General features: G+C 32.5%; 1 protein-coding gene and 1 long non-coding RNA gene across 2 annotated transcripts in view; one reads left to right on the forward strand and one right to left on the reverse strand.

The window, feature by feature from the left end:
• Positions 1–470: 470 nt before the first annotated feature.
• Positions 471–22,093, reverse strand: part of LOC128201071 (uncharacterized) — a 53,944-nt gene continuing 32,321 nt past the window's right edge. The window contains exon 6 of the long non-coding RNA XR_008253056.1: positions 471–586. This is a non-coding gene — a long non-coding RNA (uncharacterized LOC128201071). The remainder of the gene's footprint in view (positions 587–22,093) is intronic.
• LOC128201069 (uncharacterized) lies at positions 16,447–19,752 on the forward strand. The gene is made up of 2 exons (XM_052896683.1): positions 16,447–17,074; positions 17,599–19,752. The coding sequence occupies exon 2, from the start codon at positions 17,604–17,606 to the stop codon at positions 19,473–19,475; it is 1,872 nt and encodes a 623-aa protein (XP_052752643.1). The 5' UTR covers positions 16,447–17,074; positions 17,599–17,603; the 3' UTR covers positions 19,476–19,752.

Genomic DNA, 22,093 nt, shown 5'->3' on the forward strand with positions numbered 1-22,093 from the left:
ACTTAGTAATCGGTGGCGCCGCACTCTGTCGACTGTCGCAGTTGTGGTAAATATAATGCACTACTTGCCTACATTAGCATTCTCAACTTTGTTACCTATTCTGAGACTGGAATCCAGAATGACAGAGCCAGTTTGCTTTTGCCTCTCAATGAATTTTAGTCCATGTAGGCGAACGGTCAATGCTAACTTTGATCAATGACATTTGTTTATAGGTAATATGTAATTTGTTTATAGTTAGGTATAACTATAAAATAGAAATAAATGCGATAAATTTGATCTTTTTTCATTCAATTCATAAATGACTTGAAATGTCTCTTAGTAGACAGATATGTACATTTATAATTACACTCGATTTACTTACAACTCACTGAGCTTATTCGAATCCAAGGATAAGCCTTTTAAACCAAGTTTACTTCAAGATCTACAAGGTGTCTGCCATGTTCAAGGGTAAGAAAATAATTTACAAATACTTTAGCTATGTAAGAATAATTTTATTTAAAATAATTATAAATATATCACAAGCACTTTGATTTCCTTATTTAACAAAAAATATCGCATCTTGATTCGACAGGAGCATGATAGTGATCTGAAAAACAAAAAAAAATTTATAAGTGACCAAACGTATTTTAAAATAGGTAAGCTCGCGTTTGTTCACGTGATGTATATTTATATTTTTCTAAAAGAATCAGATAATTCACCGCCGTAAAAAGTATCTTATATGTTAACCCAGATGCTAAATTACCATCACAACAAATTTTATCAAAATCAATTTTCTTGTCACAGAAGCGGCCTAGTGACAGTTTTATTACAGTTACAGTTAGGTAAATAATTGTTAAATTAGATAATAATTTAACAATCATAGATATTCTTATAAGATACAAAACATTAACTTTACATATAACATAGCATATAACATATATAAAATTTTTAAATAAAAACATTATATTGTGATTCTTCCAGAAGTGATTTTAGCAACAGTGAAGTCAACAAAGCTGGCTGTGATATGTTCCACAGGATGCACCACGCCACAACCACTTTGTTGGCCCCCAGCTGCGATTACAGCGCCACAAGTTCTACGAATATAAAACGAGGCAATGTGATGAGTCAGCGATGTCCTATCGCTCATCAAAGCTGGCTGTGATATGAACACTGAACACATATGACAACCACTTTGTGAGTGACAAAACACCTGAGTAGTGATAGATACACCTTTCTCACCGTTCGCTGTAATGTCTCACAGCCCAACTCGTCAAAAATGGCTGTGATATGATTAAGCGACATGGCACGGCCATTTTTACGAATGGGCCACGGACTTGCGTAGCGGCCATAGTCGTCTTAGGTAGCGGTCATCTCCGTAAACCGACCACATCAAAGTGGCTGTGATATGAAGACGGATAAACATTTCACCGCCGCTTTGACAGGCTAGGCCCGAGAAACGCACGTGTGGCTCTCACCTCCTGTTCGGTCACACTGCGGATCTGGTACGAGACAAGTGTGCTGTTACTAATGAGGCCATGCTCATCAAAGCTGGCTGTGATAGCTGCGTCATGATCTATGACAAACCAACTTTGATGGCAGGGCCACATTGAATGTCTATCTGGCCTGAAAATTTAATGTGCTAAAACAATGGTAACAATCACATTCACTAAAATCTGTTTTTATACATTGCACATTTAGTAAACAATCTTGGTATATTATTATACAAATTACTATACATAAAATCTACAAATAACTAAACAAAATTATATACAATTTTGTGACAAAACAATGGGAGTCACAAAAAATATCAAAAAATACAGGCGAAACAAAGTCTCCAATTTTTTATGTCGTTTAAAAAAGATAGTACATATTGATAATGTATTATTGTTTATCTATTATTTGTACGTACATACATACATACATTCATATCTATCACGCCTATTTGTTTTCTTTTTCAATGACTAACTCCGATAAGAAGATATTCTAAGATTATTTTAAATATACCAAGTATAACACAAATAGAACTTCAAATATTATGCCGTGGATTGCTGTAAAATCGTATAATAATAATAAATAAGTCCTAATAATAATAGTATGTCATATATACATATATACAAGCATGTATTCAAATTGATAATTTTATGAACACGCCTAAAAAGATTTAAACAAGCAACACCTAATTACAAGTTTACGGCATTTATAACAACTAACAATTACATAACATTAAATGCGATAGTTAATAAATAATAGCCATTAATAAAACATTTATTTAAATATACAAGGTGTATTTACAATATTTTATAAGCTGCCTTTAAAAGTGTACCTGTATTTAAGGTGTCATGTTATTCTATGTACATGTCATACTGCGCAAACTTTACAACGATCCCTGTATCTGTCTTGTTAAAATTCTTGGTATACAATTCAGTTCAGTACTATGACTCATAACGGTGCGTGCTACGTTCCATGGTGTTACGTACACACACTAATGGAAATGGAGTAGAAAGTCGAAAATGAGTCAATCTTTAAAAATGTCGCCGGAACAACCGTATAGTGAAAGACGAAGGTAACGGGAATAATTTACGCGATTCATTATTAATGAATATATTAAACATTTCACTATAAGTTATGGATCGATGAAACAAATTTGGTATTCTGCGTACATAGGAATGGTGGCGTAGTCATATGAATAGATATGAATTAATATTAAGTAGATGAATATAACTGTAATGGATAATTTAATGAAGAAAAATATTTGATTTATTCTTAACTAAAAAGATAAAATTACAAATAGTAAGCAAGGTATTATGGTAAAATTGCCTTAATCTTGTCCTAAATTTCCTGCATAATTTAAACTTACTCAAACGTTTCGTAAACACTGTATTGTACAAGAGAAACAGTATTTCGCTGGAGTTGAATTCACATTCTATACATCGTACAAGCATCTACAATGAGAGATCGTCAGATTCCAGCTTAAATGACCGGATTCCAACATTACAGAGAATCGAGTTACCACACTGCTATACCCCAACGCTGCCACTGCATTTAAGATCAGCTACACTAATCTGTTGATTGATCCATTTTCTGAGTTCCCTACAAATTTGCGGTAACCGTATATAATAATTACGAGACCTATGTTTCAACAAAGACGAAAACAAAGACAACGGTTTTAGTATCTTCAACCTTTTCGTGCTATATATGTGGTTTATTTTCGTGGTTATATGCGAGATAGCAATAAATAATACGCAACACGTAAGTTTGCGTATGAATGCTGCAGTATAAACAAATTGTTTACCTTTTTTTTTCTTATGTTTGTATTAAAATAGACTTAATTAGTTTACCATTAGGATTATTCAAATATATGTAAGATAAATATAACATATTTGTTATGTTACAATTATTTAAGCTAATTAATAAAATACCTATGCCGGTAGATTTGCATCCTCCTGTTGTTGTTAATATGGCTTTCTGTAAGTCCTATTCGCATATGAGCTTTGGCCTGCTGTCTGATGAAGAATAATATTTCTTTGATTTTTCTAAGTAATCTTATCTAACTGGTACTACTGTTTCATATGAAGCCTATAAATTGCTATCCTTTTCGAATAAAAACCTTAGATCACAATACAGTTTCCAGTGCAGATAGATTAATAGCGGCACATCACCACCGACAACATACTAACAGAACGTCAATTTTCTATATTTAAAAATTTAAATATATTAATATTTATATATGAATACAATAAATAATAACGTGTATATCAAAGATGGTTTCAATCTACGACAGTTGTACAATTACTTAAGTGTGGGCGTAATCATTTTCGAGCCGAGCAGACTGCTACCTTTGTATACACCCACGTTTAGATATAAATGTTGTTTTACAACAAGGAATAGATAAGAATTATTAAAATAAACTTTATTAAAATAACATTATATTCCCTTAGTTTTCGGTAATAACCAACCCCATCAGTTAAATGTCGAAGCAACCTTGCAAAGTATTGCACTACATTTTCAATCATAAGTGTATATCTATTCTATGTTTTCGAAGGCTTCTTACAACCTTTTTATTTAATGCACTTTCGATACATTAGTCACCACGTTGATGCTCATCAGACACGCGAAACGCCAACGCGAAGTCAAAACAACTTATTTGTCAAAAAGTAATGAGTAGTTTGATCGTTAGGAATAGGGTTGCTAGGAGTCAGTCAATGAATTAAGGTGGAGTTAGAGCAAATGAGCGAATGTTCATTTTTTGTACTTCCACAATGTTTTGTTTAGTGTATACATGCTAAAGCGGGAATTGCATTATCAAATCTGTCACTGTCAGTATGACCATTTTAAAATTACACACCCTACTTTATTCAGGTTAAAAATATGCCAAATTTTGCTTGTCTGCTCAAAAATATTGCGAAAATACTACCAAATTAATTATGCATAGTAAAAATTAACTAAGAATATTAACTAAAAATATTATTACAATCTGATATTTAATAACGATAATAACGTAAAAATTTGATATTATTTTTCAGATCATATCAAAAAAAAAGGATCACAGATTTATTTTAAGATTTGTGTTTCGATAGATAGGATAATAAGATAATATAATAATATTAAAAATCATTGTCCTTATGAATTTCTTTTATTTGTTAAAATATAATTAGGATAAGGTGGGTGAGTTTATGCGTATCTGACGAGTAACTAGTGTTACCTACAATACCTAGGATCCTGTATACATTTCGCAGGTCATATAATTAAAATTTTGATATTATGATTTTGTTTAAAAACACAGGTCACGGCCACACAGTGATCACTTTTGTATATAATAGTCCAATTTACTTGACCAGTAAAACAGACTTTCTAGATTTGACAAACTCAGTAACAAATACAAAGAAGCCATAATTGTAAACCTTTCTTTTGCTTAGTTTCGAGTTTACATAAGATAAAAGTCGATGAAATAACTTGGAACAAACGCCAAAATACCCAAACTCAATAAAATTTTGTTACCTGGGTTGGTGACTAAGAATCCATCCCGGAACCCAATTTACGTGAGTTAAAGCACGGTCCTTTACGTAAACATATTATGTTAATGTTTTAAATTTTGTTTTCCCCGATTAATCTATTATCGATTAATTTTATAATAAAATTTATTATACAATATATAAGACCCTACGTTATTTTAACAAAATTACAATTGTGATAAAATTAATATATAACCTATACAACAGAGAAAAACATACCGACTATAAAACTGTGAAAAGAATTATTAAAATCGGTTTAGAATTGGCGTCGATATATAATTGACGAAGTAATATAAACACATAAAAATGTGGGCGATTTAAGAACTTGAAAGAGAACGAATATAGGCAAATATAGATTACCATATAAATGAAATAAATTTATTACGTTCTTAGAAATATAAAGTATATATTTATATATACTTTATATTTCTCATACTTAATATACTTCATATTACAATGAAATAAATATAATAAGGAAGTAATATTAATTTTGATGTTATAATAAATATAAATAGATTATAAGAAATATTACAAATATAATAAACTAGTGATAGAATATAACACCTTCACCCTTTCGTATCATGTATTATTTCCCATTCCCCTGAGAAATTTCAAAATTCCTCTTTTAATAGACGCTACATGATGTATCAGGACCCCATCTATCAAATTTCATACATATGTATTTTATGGCACTGGAGGTATCGTGATTATTCATTGCATGGCATTTCGCTTTCAGTAGATTGCATTTATTTTATAACATTAGTTTACAGTTACCGCAAATATATATACATATACCGAAACTTTAATGCACAAATATACAATATAATACAAACTAAACAAATAATATTATTATATAATATAATTCGAGAATGTTGTGGAACCATGAAAAAGTACTGTTAGCACGTATTTCACTAAATAAAAAATTAATTGAAAACATATCTATCAAACTATAGCTTTTTAGTACATATAACATACATACATGTTGTGTTATATACATATGCAGAGGTATACATATACATATGTAGAGGTACATACATATGCAGAGAAGCGAACATACTATGATATCCAAACCCTTGATTGAGTTATAAGTGGAAAACGAAATTACATATTTCAATCCTACTATTCCTCTGAGGGTGTCACCCTCAGATTACAAAAAATTCTAAACCGCCTTTGTTATAGACGACGGCCTTTGACATGGACAATGGCTTTACGTAATCCTTAAAGCATGAAACAAGTGACAATAACGTATAAATTAAGCAATCATTAATTTGAAAATTAAGAGATCAATCTAAGACCCCCCGGACCGCTGTTAAGCGTCTTCGAACTAAGTTGTCACAGCTCGACATTTATTTACATACATATATTTATTATGGCATACTACCCATTGATTATACGGCATCAAGACATCAAATAGGACTAAAAAGTAATTCTTTCTATAAAATGTTTGTCGTTTCACACACATTAATAATAGCGGAATTAAAATAATACTAACGTCAGTAAAATACATAGACTTCTAAAGTCTATCAACTAATTAATTAAAATAGCAATCGGTAAAGAAACTATTAGATTTTTTATTATAGCCTAATATGAGTTCAAGTACATACAAAATTTGATGTACGATCAACGACCGAATGGGTTGATCACCCATGAGATAAGTAACCGAATTGACCAATAACTGTTACGTGGACTTGCTTTTTCATGCCTTTCTTGAGAACTTCAATAATAAAAAATGATAGGAAGGAAAACTGTTCTAAATCGTAATAGTACGATATAAAAGTTCCGCAGATGAATTGTATTCACATTGAATTAATAACTTTTAATACCTTTCGTATAGTTATTATGTCGGAAATGATAGCAAAAAATTAAACTGAAGAGTTTTTAAAACCACTCACTGTGGTGCTGATGATAAAACTCACTGAGCGAGGCCATACACTAAGTAACTGGAGACTTTCTAGCTACTTCAAATCAATGTATTTTATATATTTGTAGAGAAAAATAGAAAGTAGAATATTCTAGGTCAGTACGTTTAAGTATTCACTTAACTGTGATAAATGATAAACAAGCATATAACAAATGTTATTTTAACAAACATTTTATAATGTTACTGTAGAATTGACGTTGATAGCTAATAATGAAAAAATGTAATCTAGTTATTTCTTCTTGCACAAAATTAAAAGTCAAAATATTCACGAAACATTACTGGAGGCAGCTGCTGGTGTATTTTTTCATGTAAATTCAAAGGCTAACTACAATTGTCAATCCGAATGCCAAGCGTGGCAACTACTGGCAAATATCCCCATATGTGGGAATGAACAAGTAGACAGTAAATGACTGGTATGATCATGATGTTATGTGATTTCCCAATACTAAATAAACATGCTTTTTGGTATTTTTATATAGTAATAAAATCATATATACCGTACCTACTACTAAAGATAAATATCATTCACCGACGCTAACGAAAATTTGGGAATCAAATCACAAATCATTAGAGAAGCCTGAATGCGGTAGTCAGAGATAGTTAGTCGCAGGTATTAATTATCGACTGTTGTTGCAGTTATAATAAAGTTAGCCTCGAGATACATTCTGACGAGCACATTTGAACATAACAACGCATAGAGCTAAACAATTACTATCTCCTGAACAAATTGGAATCTATAAAATATGAGATGTAAAAGGAAATCCAAAAGATTATAAAACTTTTATTTGAACATCGTCCGCCTCTTTGTGACGTCATCGTTCGTAAATGAGGAAATCGCATTCAAAGAAATAGATTAGCAACAATAAGATTGGGGTTGTTTTTATATAACGCTGCTAAATTTGACTGCATCAGAATACTATGTTTTTTCTGGGTTATGAAGAATGATATGAGATCAAGCTTACTACAATACTACCACACAGGCAATACACGGTACGTAGCAACACGAAATAACTGGCTACCTATAAAGTAGAACGCCCTGGTGAAAATAGATTAATACAATACTAAATCACTTATCGATCGAAACTAGTGTTGTATTATCTGTACTTATGTTTTGTGTGGATAACTCACTCCGTAACGTATATACAACAGTACTGCTCACATACATTTTTAAATGTTATCGAACGCATTGCAGATTCATGAAATATTACTGGAGGCAGCCACCGGTGTATTTGGGTGAAGGGATTAAAAAAAATATCAACCATTCAAGTTGTCTTTGATATAGGTATATACTGAGCATAGAATAAATATTGGACATTTAAAAAAAAACCTCGAAGGCAATGACAAGCGTAATGAATAAGATTTTTCATACCAAAATCATCGATCGTAAGACAATGCAAATTTCAAATGAAAGAACGTAGTAACTTATTATAAAAACGTTTTACCATGATGATACCCTTAACGCATATCTAATAATTAAGTCTGCGTACATTTGTACCAGAAATACATCCTATTGCATACAATTACGTAAAATCTTGCATGACTTAACATTTGGATCTATAAAGTTACAGCAGTTAAGATAGACTAGGCAAAGTAACAAAAAGAAACTGTATTAAATATACAACTACTCTTTTATCCATTTTTATATAGATAATAAGAATACAGCTAAACGTCACGTATTAATTATATTGCTAAAACAATTATTTACATACGTCTAGCAAATTTAATTCGTTTTATTTACGGAAACTCCAATAAATCACATTGCGAGTACGTTGACTTCATTGTCAATGACCAGACAAGTGGGTATATTAAGGTCAATGCCATTTAATACTACGAATAGATTGTGTCATTACTACCGATATAATTATGTACGAGTACAGTATAAGTGCTACATACGCAAAACGCAAAACTAGTTCGTTATGTTTGATTCATTACCAATAACAATCTAATATTAAATTAATGAATGGCAACAGATTTACTACACTAATACGGTTTTATTTATGATAAAATTGCAATTTCAACATAAGTGACTACAATACAACATTTTACAGACATAACAATACAGTATTATTATAGGTATTATATGTGGAGAGAGACTGTATAAAAGTCGTTTGCTTAGGTACCTCTTTCCCATTCGTGTTTCTACTGTGAAGCATGGCTGTGTTTCGATTGAAGGGCCCACTCTTCAATCACTGCCATGTTGGGACATGACAGTGAATTTACAGGGTACAGAGGAATAATACCTGAGTCCTCAGAAATGGCAACGCATGGGGGTATTATAGGCGAAACATTATATTCTGTTAAGTCCATGATACCGACTCATGTCTATAGTCGACGGTTACCACTTTTCATTATAGGTGGGCCGTCAGCTTGTTTACCATTCTAAGTTGCATAAAAAAAGGTATATAATTATAAATATGTGTAGTATGATATCATCGACACTTTACCGTAAGCAACACAAATTGATTATAGTAAACTTAAAAATGTAATTGTATCTTAATCTATTTCTTATCATATGTCCTGGTTAATTAATATATGCCGATTACGCGAACGAATTATTTATTCCAACCAGTAACAATGCTTGCATGATGACATAGGATTCAAATCTATATTTATAAATGCAATAGTAGCTTACCACCACCACGATTTCACGGCTATACTACTTGACCTAAATTGAGTAGCTTTAGCACAAACAGCTCATGAACAGATACGGGGAAAATTTGATATGAGCATCAATAACGTAGCCTTTAAATTCCGAATATTAACAAAAATAGTTCTTATAAGAGTAGTTTTGAATGTTCATCGAATTTAGAAAAACGTAAAATCTAGACGTATTAAATGTATATTTATATCGCCTAATGAATACAACATCTGAAGGCAATGTGTCAAATTTTTCTTACTCTGCTCTTTCTTAGAATAAACTCCTACAAATTCAATTCAACTTATTAAAGTATTAAGTAACTTTCTTTTAAAATAAAAAAACGAAAGACTTAAACAACAAAAATAGATTTATTTATTAGAAGTTTGACATTTTTATGAATTAGGGCGCTACCCCTGTTTATAAAATGTGAATAAACCAAAGTTGTAATCGGCTATTTATATTTATAAATTTTATATAACGTCTCCCCCGCAAAATGTGACAGAAAGTTGTTTAAGTAGCGAATTAGCAAATCACACAAATTGGCTAGCCCACAAATGAGGATATCCTTTGTTGTGAGAAACAAATGAAGAACGTCTGCGGACACAGAATCACAGACCTGACATCTATCCCAACATATCTAAAAATATAAATGGATTGTTAGTAATAGGAATTTGTGGTGTTAGCAGGATATGCTATCCTAATAGGTCGATTTTCACGTGGTTCCCTCTGGAGACCATTGCGGTTAAGTCTTAATGAATTTGCCACAATGGCTCTGAATGGACGGGCTAACATATACCGATAACGCAGAGGGATTACCATCCCATTATCATAGATAATAAACTTCAAATATATACGATACGAGAATCAAACCAGAGGCGATATTCACGCAAAATAATAATAAATAATTTTTAATCAAGTAAACTTAATGATAGGCATTTTGAATAGTCACTTTTTTGTTAATTTACTGCTCAGTTCAGAATGCAATTTCAGCTGAGAAGAACGGGCAAGAAACACAGCTGTTGTTTTTTTTTTTCAAATAAGTTAAGTTTCTAACAAAAATGGATAAAATGACTATCATAAACTTCGTATCAATAAAAGAAAAAAATAAAATGCTATAATCAATCACAGTATTCTTAATAAGACCAGTACCTAATAGAAGCACCCATTTACGAGTATAACGGATATGCCAGCCATCGTTGTGTTCAAGCATAGGGATCCCAACGACCAGACCTACCACGCCGTTAACAATTACATATTATTAACCTACATATCTACTTACATACCTCTAATAAACATAAATCCATAAACTATCACATATATATAAAAAAAAATTAATTGTACTTAAAAGCTCTTCTTAATCTATAATTAATATATTTCGCGGATTAATTAATTCACATATCGGTTATAAAACTAACACAGTGATTCCATTATTTAAACCATAATTAATTACGAATTACACTCACATTAACATTGTAATAATCACTGACTTGGATTTTGATAAAACTAGTACGAGTAGAAGTATGATACTTTAGAACGTTAATAATGGTCAATCGATATATCTGGGTCACACGAATAAAATCACGGACAAAAATTAGAAGTAAGTAAAAGAAATTATGATAATAATATCCTATATTTTTCGAGTGACTCCAAAAATTCTCCAATTAATTATATTTTTGAGTGATGCTTCGCCAATTCCGAACCCAATTCAATAATAATATTTTTGCAACCGATAGGATTAAATAATCGAGTATTGTAAACGTAAATTGGACTTCATTGTCCGTACTTGCTCAATTATCAGTCTTATACAAATTTTGTGACGATTGAAGTCTTTTTTTTTTTGCAAAATATAACGTAATTAATCTTTAAACTGCGAGGGTGATTCCATTTACAAGTAAAAGCACAAATTAAATTAATTACTTTCGAATAGATCATTTCCAGCAGCATTTATCGAAAAGAAATTATTATGATAATACCTTATGTTTTTCAAGTATCTCCATAAACTCGGTTCTCCAATTAACGATATTTTCAAGCGATGTCTACGTCGCTTTCGAACCTATTTTAACAATAATATTTTTGCTATCGATAGGATTAAATCGAGTATTGTAAATGCAAATTAGACTCCATTGTGCGCGCTTGCTCAAGTTGTCGATCTCATACAAATTTTGAGACGATTGAAGTCGGGTTTTTCGAAAGAAAAAGGAAATTTATTGTCAAACTACAAGAATGATTTCCTTTACAAGTCAAGAGTTAAAAATTAAAATACTTTTGAATAGGTCCTTACGAACAACAACAACCTAATGAAAACTATGTTGTGATGGATGGTGTTATTATATCTAAAATTCAAACCGCATTGAATGTAGACCACATTGTTCAGTGTTCACACGAACAGAGAAAGAGACTTTAAATTTACAACTCTCATTCCTTTACTTTTTTCAAATTATTTTTCTTTTATTAGATATAAAGAACAACCTAATTAATGTAGTTTAGAATTTATATATGAATATAAGGAATAGGATACAATTACAACCACTGATCTTAAGGCAGATAAAAAAACTTCACTAACCTTTAAACACGCGCTCTGATTGCCTCCTAGATAGATACACTAGGCTACCTGGTAGTAATGGCGCTACTTCGACATCGTTCTTCGTTCCCGAAAATGAACGTTATGATTCGCGACAATAATAACATTTATTTAGTAATAAATATTATATAATAATATTAATAAGACGCGGGTAGAGCTCCCGACTCCTCATGAGCGACTGTGTTATTGCCACCTGATCAGTGGCACACTACAGAAAGCCGTAATATAAAATGAATAAATTTCAATTCTATCTACAAACCGAGGTAAAGGTTTTAAAGAAATTATTAAATTCATATTAATTTTGGGGAGCTAAGACTATATATAATATGATAATATGTAGTATAAAAGAAATGTGTTAATAATTTCTTACAACAAGTTTCCCGGAATCATCATAAATCAAAAAACCTCAAATAAATTATATTATAATTAAATGGTTATCTTTAAATATTTTGAACATAAAAAATCAACTAACAATTCATTACAATTTAACTTACAAGCTTAATTCATTTTTTTTTTATTTCACTGTGAAGGCAAACAAGTATACGGCCCATCTGTTGGTAAACCGTAGTCTATGGACGCCTGTGACACCAGGGATGTTACGCGCGCGTTGCTGATTTAAGAAACCTTAATACGCCCTTTTTGAGGAGCCCCATACTGTAGTCTCTACGGTAAATCTCGACACGAAGCTCCTCTGAAACTGCACTATACGTAACTATTCTGGTTCTAAGGTGTGAGGATGGATTCCCTGCCGATAGCGAACAGTATGATGGTAAAAGGCGGCTGTAGGCATCATATTGAAGAGTTCTTCAGAACACAATCCATTATACAGATGGTAGTTGATGCAAAGCGAAGGAATGTCTCGCCTTAAAGGGCTCGCACCGCCTGTTTATCTGGGATCGTTAACAATTCTCATTACACGCCTTTGGACCGCTTCAAAAGGACTAAGATGGTATCCAGGAGCTCGCCCACAAATGAGAACAGTACAGCATATGGGATCAGACTTGTGAGTTATTTAATAGCAGTCGAGGTCCCAAGGTGAAGTACTGCTTCGCTTTATTTAACACTGAACTTTTTGGACGTCAGGTTGACCTTGTTCTCCAAATGACTTCGGAACCGAACCGTACTGGAAATGTCGACATCAAGAATTCCAATGTTCTTGACGATGATAGCGGACGTGGTCTGGCATTTCGGAGCAACAACAAATGGAGACTTCTTAGCGGTGAATGGGCAAGCTTGTGTCTTGGTAGGGTTGAATTGGACTAAGTTTAGTATACCCCAGCCGAAGACTGGCAAGAATACTCTCAATTTTAGACACAAGCTGTTTGCGGGTAGCCTCCACAACAGGACAAGGGATTAGTACACTGGTTATTGGATATTATGATTTTTATAAAATCATATAGATTTATGACGAATGTTTTCTTCAAAACTGCTATTTGTACATAATTACATCAATTTATGGTCGTATGGTTCCAGGATAGAATAGGCCACTCTTTCCTATCCCGTGGGTATCGTAAGAGCCGACTAAGGGAGGACGAGGGATGATCAGCAGCGTCCCTCTTAAAACATCTCTAAAGTACGGCTACAGTTGCCAATCCGCCTGCCAAGCGTGGCAACTACTAGCAAAACTCTCCAAGGGGAGGCTTATGTTCAACAATGGACAGTTAAGGGCTGGCATGATGATGATGATATTAACATCAATTAGTGCTAAATTATTATAAGAAACATATAAAATATATATGATATAAAATGTTTTTTCAATGTATATTTTAATATTTTTTATATTAAAAAGTGAATCTTTAATTTTACGTGCTAGTTATTTTGACAAATAATTAGATAATGAATGCTGAGGTTTCTTAATTAAGAAGACGCTTATATATGTAAGCATTTATATAAAACACAAATATTTCCATGAATCTCATTATCGATCGTGTATTAGTTCTCATGTTTTAGAAACGTTGACAGAAATTTATAAAGTTAGTAGTAAGTTTCTTTTTTAAATATTCCGTACAATGTGTTACGAGTTCGCTTAATTCCTGCGATATCGGAAAATTGCGTAAGCAAGACAAAACGTATCAATGGAAGAAATTAAACCCTATACCAAGCAGTCTGGCCAGCATAGTAAAATATTTACTTATGCTTTGAGAATATGAAATGAATTGGTAAAATATTTATTTAAGTATCATAGAAGTAATTTTTAAAACCACAATTGGCATTGGTAATCCAATATGCTGAACGTAACATGTAATTCATAATAGTATTGCTTAGGAGTGAATGCAATTTCTGTGTGAAATTTGTATATTTGTAAAAATATCGGTTGATGTCTTTTTTATAGTCTACAAGTACATACTAAGAGCAAACAATATCAAGAACGCTAAATTACTGAAACTGCCAAAACAATATTCCGAGCAAAACTACCTACGCATCAATTTATCACAAAAGCTATTAATCGATTAATTGATGAAGTAACAACGAAGAGCAACAACATGTAAATAACTAACCATGAAGGAGGAGTTTAATTTTTATGCCATTTATAAAAGAGTATTTTTCTCTTAAAGTGTGTGTCATGGTGTATCCGTGACAATTTTGAACTGATTTTACTTGATAATTATTTTTGCATTTGTAACGTAAATTAATTCTGCAAATACTATAAATATTTTATAATTAAATAATTCTATTACAATATTTGCAGGTACGTTCTTAATTTCTTTCATTCATAAGAAAATCCTACATTTTTAAATTATATAAAATTTCCAATTATCAAATTCCGGTTCCTTTTTTTCATTTAGAGTAACTATTTCAAATCTCGAATAATAAAGAAAACTTTAAAAAAAAATTATTCTAACACAGGTCTGGTAACTAGGTCACCTAAAACATATTTTAAATATAGCGTTCTGTATAAATTTATTACTTTATAACAATTAATATAAATCATTTTGCTAAGGATCTCGAGTGACAAAGTGTAAGGCGATCCTCAAATTTGTTACAAGGAATCTATGTTTGCAGGTGGAGTCAAGATCGTCTCTTGTGGAAATCTACAGAAGATAACGAATAGCTGTTATAATTAAAAATCGAAATTATAATGAACGAGAATAAGCAAAATTTACTTGCAAAATAGCTCAATGCCTAAAAATAAAGTGGAAGAAACAGTACCATGTGAGTTTTAAATAATTTTCCGTTGTCTTCAACACGTCAAAATCGTAGTTAGTATCTAGTAAATAATAATGCTTTAATTATTCAGAATTTTATAATATCTTAATATTTTGTGGCCATCGCCTTAATGTTTAAATTTAATTGCCTTGTTCATCTATCTAATATATAAATAAAACTTACATTATACTCGTTACTAAACACATTGTTTGAGATTGGGTGGACCGAAATGAGAAATGTCGTATCTACAGATGGGCAAAGCACCGGGTTTAAACCCGGTGCTTTGGTAAAAACCCAATAAACACCCATAAACTCCCATAATCACCCAAAAAAATAGGTTTTTACGTATTTTTTTGAAAATATGTAAGTAATACCAATAAATTATTTTTATAAATTGTATTGATCAATTCTACAATATTAAATAAAACGTTAACTAATAATATTTCAGGAAATTTTAAAAATCTATATATAATAAAATGAAAGTAATTAATTTTCAGTGTTTTCATGTTGCAGTTGATCAACATGTTGGCCTTTTGCTTCCCGTAGATACTTTAAAATTTCTTCATAACACCTCGTTCGCACACATGGCCGTATATATTTAAATTCTTGAGCCACTAACAGTCCGAAATACTCATTTCTTTTATCCTCTTCTCCATAAATTAAGCATTTAGAACAGTTTGTTTCTTCTTTCAGTAAATTTTCTTTTACTTTATCCTCGTTTTTTTTCTTTGTTGCGACGACGCTGGGTAAATCATCTGGACACTGGGTCTCACTATCGCCAAATATATTTGGAGATCGGCTTCGGCTACGGCTTGGCAGACATTTTTTTCTTTCTACAATTTTAAATTAAATTTATTAGAATAAATGCTTCGAACACACGCGATCTAAGTACCTTTTGTGTTTATTATACCTTACCTACCTAGGTATAAAAAGAGTACTTACGTAGATTTTCTTTTATTAACTGTTTTATACGAAGATCTTGATCTCTCAAATTAGCATCCATTTTACTTCCAGTGATTATCAACTAAATTAATAATCCACAAAGTATTAAATAACGTTTTTATGAAATATTTAGCACAAAAACAATACCCTTTAAATATCGATCGTCAGTAACTGTGGCTGACTTACCTATATTCTAGCAAGCAGGACTGCCAGATGTGAAGGGAAAACCCCAATAAATTGTTGCATGTGACTGATGATGTGAGCATGTTCGTTTCATAATAAAAATGTTGCCAGGTAACCAAAAAGTCGTATGTTTTTGTGCGAATTACGATCATAATCTTTACGATCGTACATTAAAAAATAGACAAATAATAGTATGAGTACGATTTAAATCGTATATCTGTCAACCCTGCTAGCAAGACAGCGACAAAATCACGTTGCATAACAATGTAGCCCAAGCTTATATCTTATGAAATATACGGAAGAGATACGGACTTAGAAAAAACAGAAATGTTGTTCTTTGTGGAAGTCATTGATGAAATTCTATGTATTTTAGCCCGCAAACTTTCTTCAAACAAAAACAGCGCCATCTAGTATCGAGTTCTGTAATTATCTCTTTGTTTATGGATTTGAAGTAAGACCGCCACGCATGCAATACATTATGACTGGGGATTCCCCTATTCGTCGACGCTGAATATGAGGCGACGACAATCACTGTCAAACGTGTTCACTATTACTCTGACTCTGGTAACGTGACTTCCTGGTAACGTGTTAGGTAGGAAAAGCAGTAAAAAAGTGCATATTAAGGGAGCAGATTTGAAATAATATTTATACTTAACAAGAAATAATTAAAGGTAAGTGGATTTTTGAATGATACAATTATATCATGATCACTTAACAATTTTAACTTAAAATTAGATGTATTATTACAAGCTTTTATTTAGCTTGCGTTATGTAAATAAAAGTATGTAGGTATGTTCGTATGTTGATGCAATTATCCTCAATCCTCAACCGACTGGGATAAAATTTTCCATACACGTTTATTTTGGATGATAGTGCATAGTTAGCTGAGAGTCGTCATTGGATAATAATGGTGGATAGCCTAAGATGTGTACTAGATATTTATTTTTAACATAATATGCGTAAGTACCTAATCGAATTAAAGAAGTTGCTGAGAAAAATACAGAACAATACGATAATAAACTAGCGTCTGCGTTTAATCCTCCGAGGAGATGTAATTTTACAAAGGTTTTTTGTATTTATTTTATTATTTTTTTAATAAATTTATTGTAAATAACAAGAAATAATCATTGTAAAAAAATAGGCACTCTATTGTTGAATTTTCGTCAGACCAACTAATCATCGTTCATTTTTTTAGGTTCAATGGGGAGACCTAAAGATTTACGCATATGGGAGCACTACCGTACTTTACCAAACAAGTCTGTTTCTTGCAAGCTTTGTAATAAGGTCTACAAATTCAGTAATGCTGCCAAAATGCTTCAACATCTTATCACTTGTCCAAAATCTCCAGAAACATTAAAAGACTCTATGAAACTTATAAAAGATAGCTCGTCCAAAACCAAAATGTCTGGACTGTCAGAGATAGAGACAAATGATTCTTTTATAAGCCCCTCGTCGTCTGCTAACACTACAATAAATGCTGAGTTTCAAGACACCGATGATCATATAAAAACAGAATTAGCGAGAGCTATATTTGTAACAGGGACGCCATTATCGATGGTGCAACATCCTTTATGGATACAATTTTTCGAAAAATTGCAACCAAAATTTAAAATACCTTCACGTAAAGCTTTAGCGACAAAATACTTAGATAAAATATATAGAGAAATGCGTTTTGAGTTAAATGAGGAACTAAATGCTTGTAGTTACTTACACCTTCAGTGCGATGGCTGGTCTAATTTAAGAAATGAAGGAATAATAAACTTTCTTATATCAAAACCTCAACCTGCATACGTTAAAAGTTTGAATACAGAAAGTAATCCTCACACTAGTGAATACCTTAGCCAAGAAGTTGAAAAAGTAATGAAAGTGTATGGAGCAAATAAGTTTCTTGTACTTATTGGCGATAACGCTAGAAATATACAAAAGGCATTCGAATTAACAAAACTCAAATATCCACATGTTGTTCCTCTCGGTTGCTGTGCACATATCCTTAACTTGTTGTGCCAAGATATTGTAAAGATACAAGAAGTAACTGTGTTTATTATGCAAGCCATAAATATAATAAAAACTGTTAAAAGGAGTCAACGATTAAGTTCCTTGTTGATAAAATCAAGGCAGGGTGAAGATTCTACACAAACACTAAAATTGCCTTGTGCTACAAGATGGGGAAGTCATGTTACTTCGTTAAAAAGTTTGAAAGCAAATAAGATAGCTTTGCAAATATTAACAGTTAGAGAAGATGTGGTAATTTCAAGAGATATTAAAGATTTAATTCTAAGTGATGATTTCTGGACGAAGACAGGGGAATGTATAAGTATTTTGGAACCAGTCACTGAAAGCATATTTTACTTAGAGAGCGACCAGAATCGTTTGCATCGCACATACATTACATTTAGAGATGTACAAGCTAAGATACGTTTTGCATTAAATGAGATTTCGACATTGAGCGAAGAAAGCAAACAGCAGATTCTAACATCAGTATCTTCAAGATGCAATATGGCAATGAGGCCAATACATTTTGCAGCATATATTCTAGACCCCAGGACTCTAGGAGTCGAACTTACTCAAGAGGAAGAACTTAAGGGTATGGAGTTTATCTACAATTTAAGCCAACACTTAAGTTTGTCAAATGTAATGGCAGATTTGGCGTGTTATAAAGCTAAAGAAAACTTTTGGGCCAGAGGATTTGTATGGAGCTCATTAGATAGCATTGAGCCCCTAATATGGTGGAAAGGTATTTGTGGTTCCACTGAGTTAAGCAAAGTAGCGATTCGTATTCTATCAGCTCCCTGTACTTCGGCAGCCACTGAGCGTTCCTTTAGTATCCAAGGCTACATACATAATAACAAAAGAAATCGACTTACAACTGAAAGAACTGAAAAAATTTCATTCATTTGTTATAACTGGAATCTTAAACATAAAGCTGAATGCGAGGACATTCAGTTTAATGAAGAAAATACCTTAGAAGCTTTCATTGAGCAAGTAAATGAACATAACAGTTTAGACGAAATAGAGCCTATCGAACCTATACAATTCATCGCTTGTAATAACTCTGAATCTGACAGTGATTGACTGTAGTTTTACATTTTACTTTCATCTCTTTCTTAATAAACTCAAAATCAAATTAAAAGTTTTTTATTCTGTAGGCTGCATAATAATATTGTCTATGTCCAGTATAGTGGACGTCTTGCGGCTGAGATGACGATGATGAAGTACAAAATCATAAACACCCAAAAATTTGGGTGTTTATGGGGTTTAAACCCAATAAACCCAAAACACCCGGTTTTTACCCACCAGACTTTAAACCCACCCAGGTGGATTGCCCATCTCTAGTCGTATCATTAGTTTTTCAATTAATTTATCATATGTAGATATTAACGACTTTACAGCAATCACTGCACATAATATATAAGTCTACATTTAGGTTAATAGATAGGTTTATAATACATTTAAGTACACACCCAATATAAAATTATAATGGCATATCAAAAGGATGAATCTTCTATGCGTATTCTTCTGTTCTCCACGTAGTAAGCAGAAATATGCTCAATCCGCATGAAAGACAAGGTAGTGAGAATTGTGATGTACAGGACATCTCACTACCCATGTCTTTCACGAGGTAGAAAGCAAGTGTCGGCCTGGATGGAAGAGCTAAACGCTACAAAAGAAGGCGGCATGAGTGTAACTCTGCTTTACTACTCGTTACTTATTGAAAAGTGGCATCACACGCCATTTTGCTGTTACGCACTAGTTTGTTCTCATTAGAGGATAGATGGTTATGCATTTTAAATTAATCCCTAATAATCTATTGCCAACCCGCCTGCCAAACGTGAGAACAATCAATTTTTATCAAATTTTAAATTTATCAAATCAGATAAAGCAAAACGGCACAAGAAGCTACTTTTCTAGATATCATAGATACGAGGTCTGTCCGGAAAGTTCGTATAAAAGTGTTCTGGAATGCGAGAAAGAGGAGTGGGGAGGCCAGGTAAGCGCAGGACCCCTTCCTTATGTCCCTAACAATGCTTCAGTTCTGGTCTGACCGCCGTGCGGTGCGAACTGGCTTGTCACGCCATCTGTGAAGTTACCTCTTAACGAAACCCCGTCGGCATGGAGCCCGCTTCCGTTGAAGAGCAGCGCGTCGTAATCAAGTTTCTCTCGAAACTCGGCAAGAATGGCCGTGAAATTTTTGCCGATCTCAGAACAGTTTATGGGGATGATGCTGTGAAGGAACCAACCGTCCACAAGTGGCTAAAAAGATTCAGAGAGGGCCGAGAAAGCGTTCAAGATGACCCACGTTCAGGACGTCCTTCCACTTCACATTCCGACGAAAACGTGGAAAGAATTCGAACTTGTGTTAATGGGGACCGTCGTTTAACGGTCAGACAGGTGGCTGAAGAGCTTAATTTGGGCAAAACCGTGGTCCACGAAATTCTAAGAAACGAACTTCAAATGAAAAAAATTTGCGCCAAGATCGTTCCGTGAGTTTTTGAGTAAAAATTCCATTACGGTGACCGAACACCCCCCCCTATTCGCCGGATTTGGCCCCGTGTGACTTCTTCTTGTTCCCAAAAACCAAATTGGTACTTCGGGGGCGGCATTTGGGGGACATAAATGAGATAAAAAAAGCTACGACGGGGCAGCTGAGAAACCTACAACCAGAGGACTTTCAAGGAGCCTTCTCACAGTGGAAACGGCGTTGGCACAAGTGCATTATGTCACAGGGGGAGTACTTTGAAGGGGATAAAATTGATTTACCTGAATAATTGTAAAATAAAATTTTTAAAAAACTTTTATACGTACTTTCCGGACAAACCTCGTACAAAGCAAATGATTATTATTGATCCCGATACACAGTTACACTTAGACCGTTAAAAATACAAAAATTATATGAACAAACATTACTTTTTAATCATGAAACATGTCTTTTTAAAGTTTCTGTCATCACCCAGCTATTTTAAAACCACTGATTTTACGACAATCATATATACGCACGCTCATACTAAGAGACGCAAAATATTTTATTTTTCTTTGTTTCTTCAGGAAAAATATTACTAGTAGTACTATTAGTAGTACTTGCTTACTAGTATTTTTTTAAACCCTTTTTTTTTTAAAGTACTAATAATTTCAACCTACATTAAATGCATTTTAAATGATTTATAACTATTAGTAATGTTCCTATCTAACAGTGTAATTATTATAGTTTAATGAAAGATTTATTTTTAATATCATTACATGAATTATATTCCAGAAATAACACACGAGTAGGCTATTTTAAATGAGACTGAGAATGAGACCTTAATTCAAATAAGTACAAAGACAAACAAATATAAGGCCATAAATATAAAAAAATATAGTGTTATCTAGACAAGACAACAATGTTTCAGAATATTGATACATATATATATATATATATATATATATATATATATATATATATATATACAAATATTTTAGTAGGACAATACGAATTTCCACTTCTTGATCTTTTCCATGATTTTAAATAATTTCAATCTGTTAGATACGAAGTGTAAAAAATCTAACTTAAGAAAAATAAGTACGTGTAAAATTTCATTTTTTAATATTAAAAAATGGTTTTTTGTTGTTTCGATATAGGATTGATCTACAGCGAAAGTGCACGCTGGTGCCGTAGGTGATGGGCGTCTCAACAAGGATAACAAATTGCAGAA

The sequence above is a fragment of the Galleria mellonella genome, unplaced genomic scaffold (assembly GCF_026898425.1).
Source record: "Galleria mellonella isolate WM207_F2 unplaced genomic scaffold, CSIRO_AGI_GalMel_v1 utg33, whole genome shotgun sequence".
NCBI classification, from domain to species: Eukaryota; Metazoa; Arthropoda; class Insecta; order Lepidoptera; family Pyralidae; genus Galleria; species Galleria mellonella.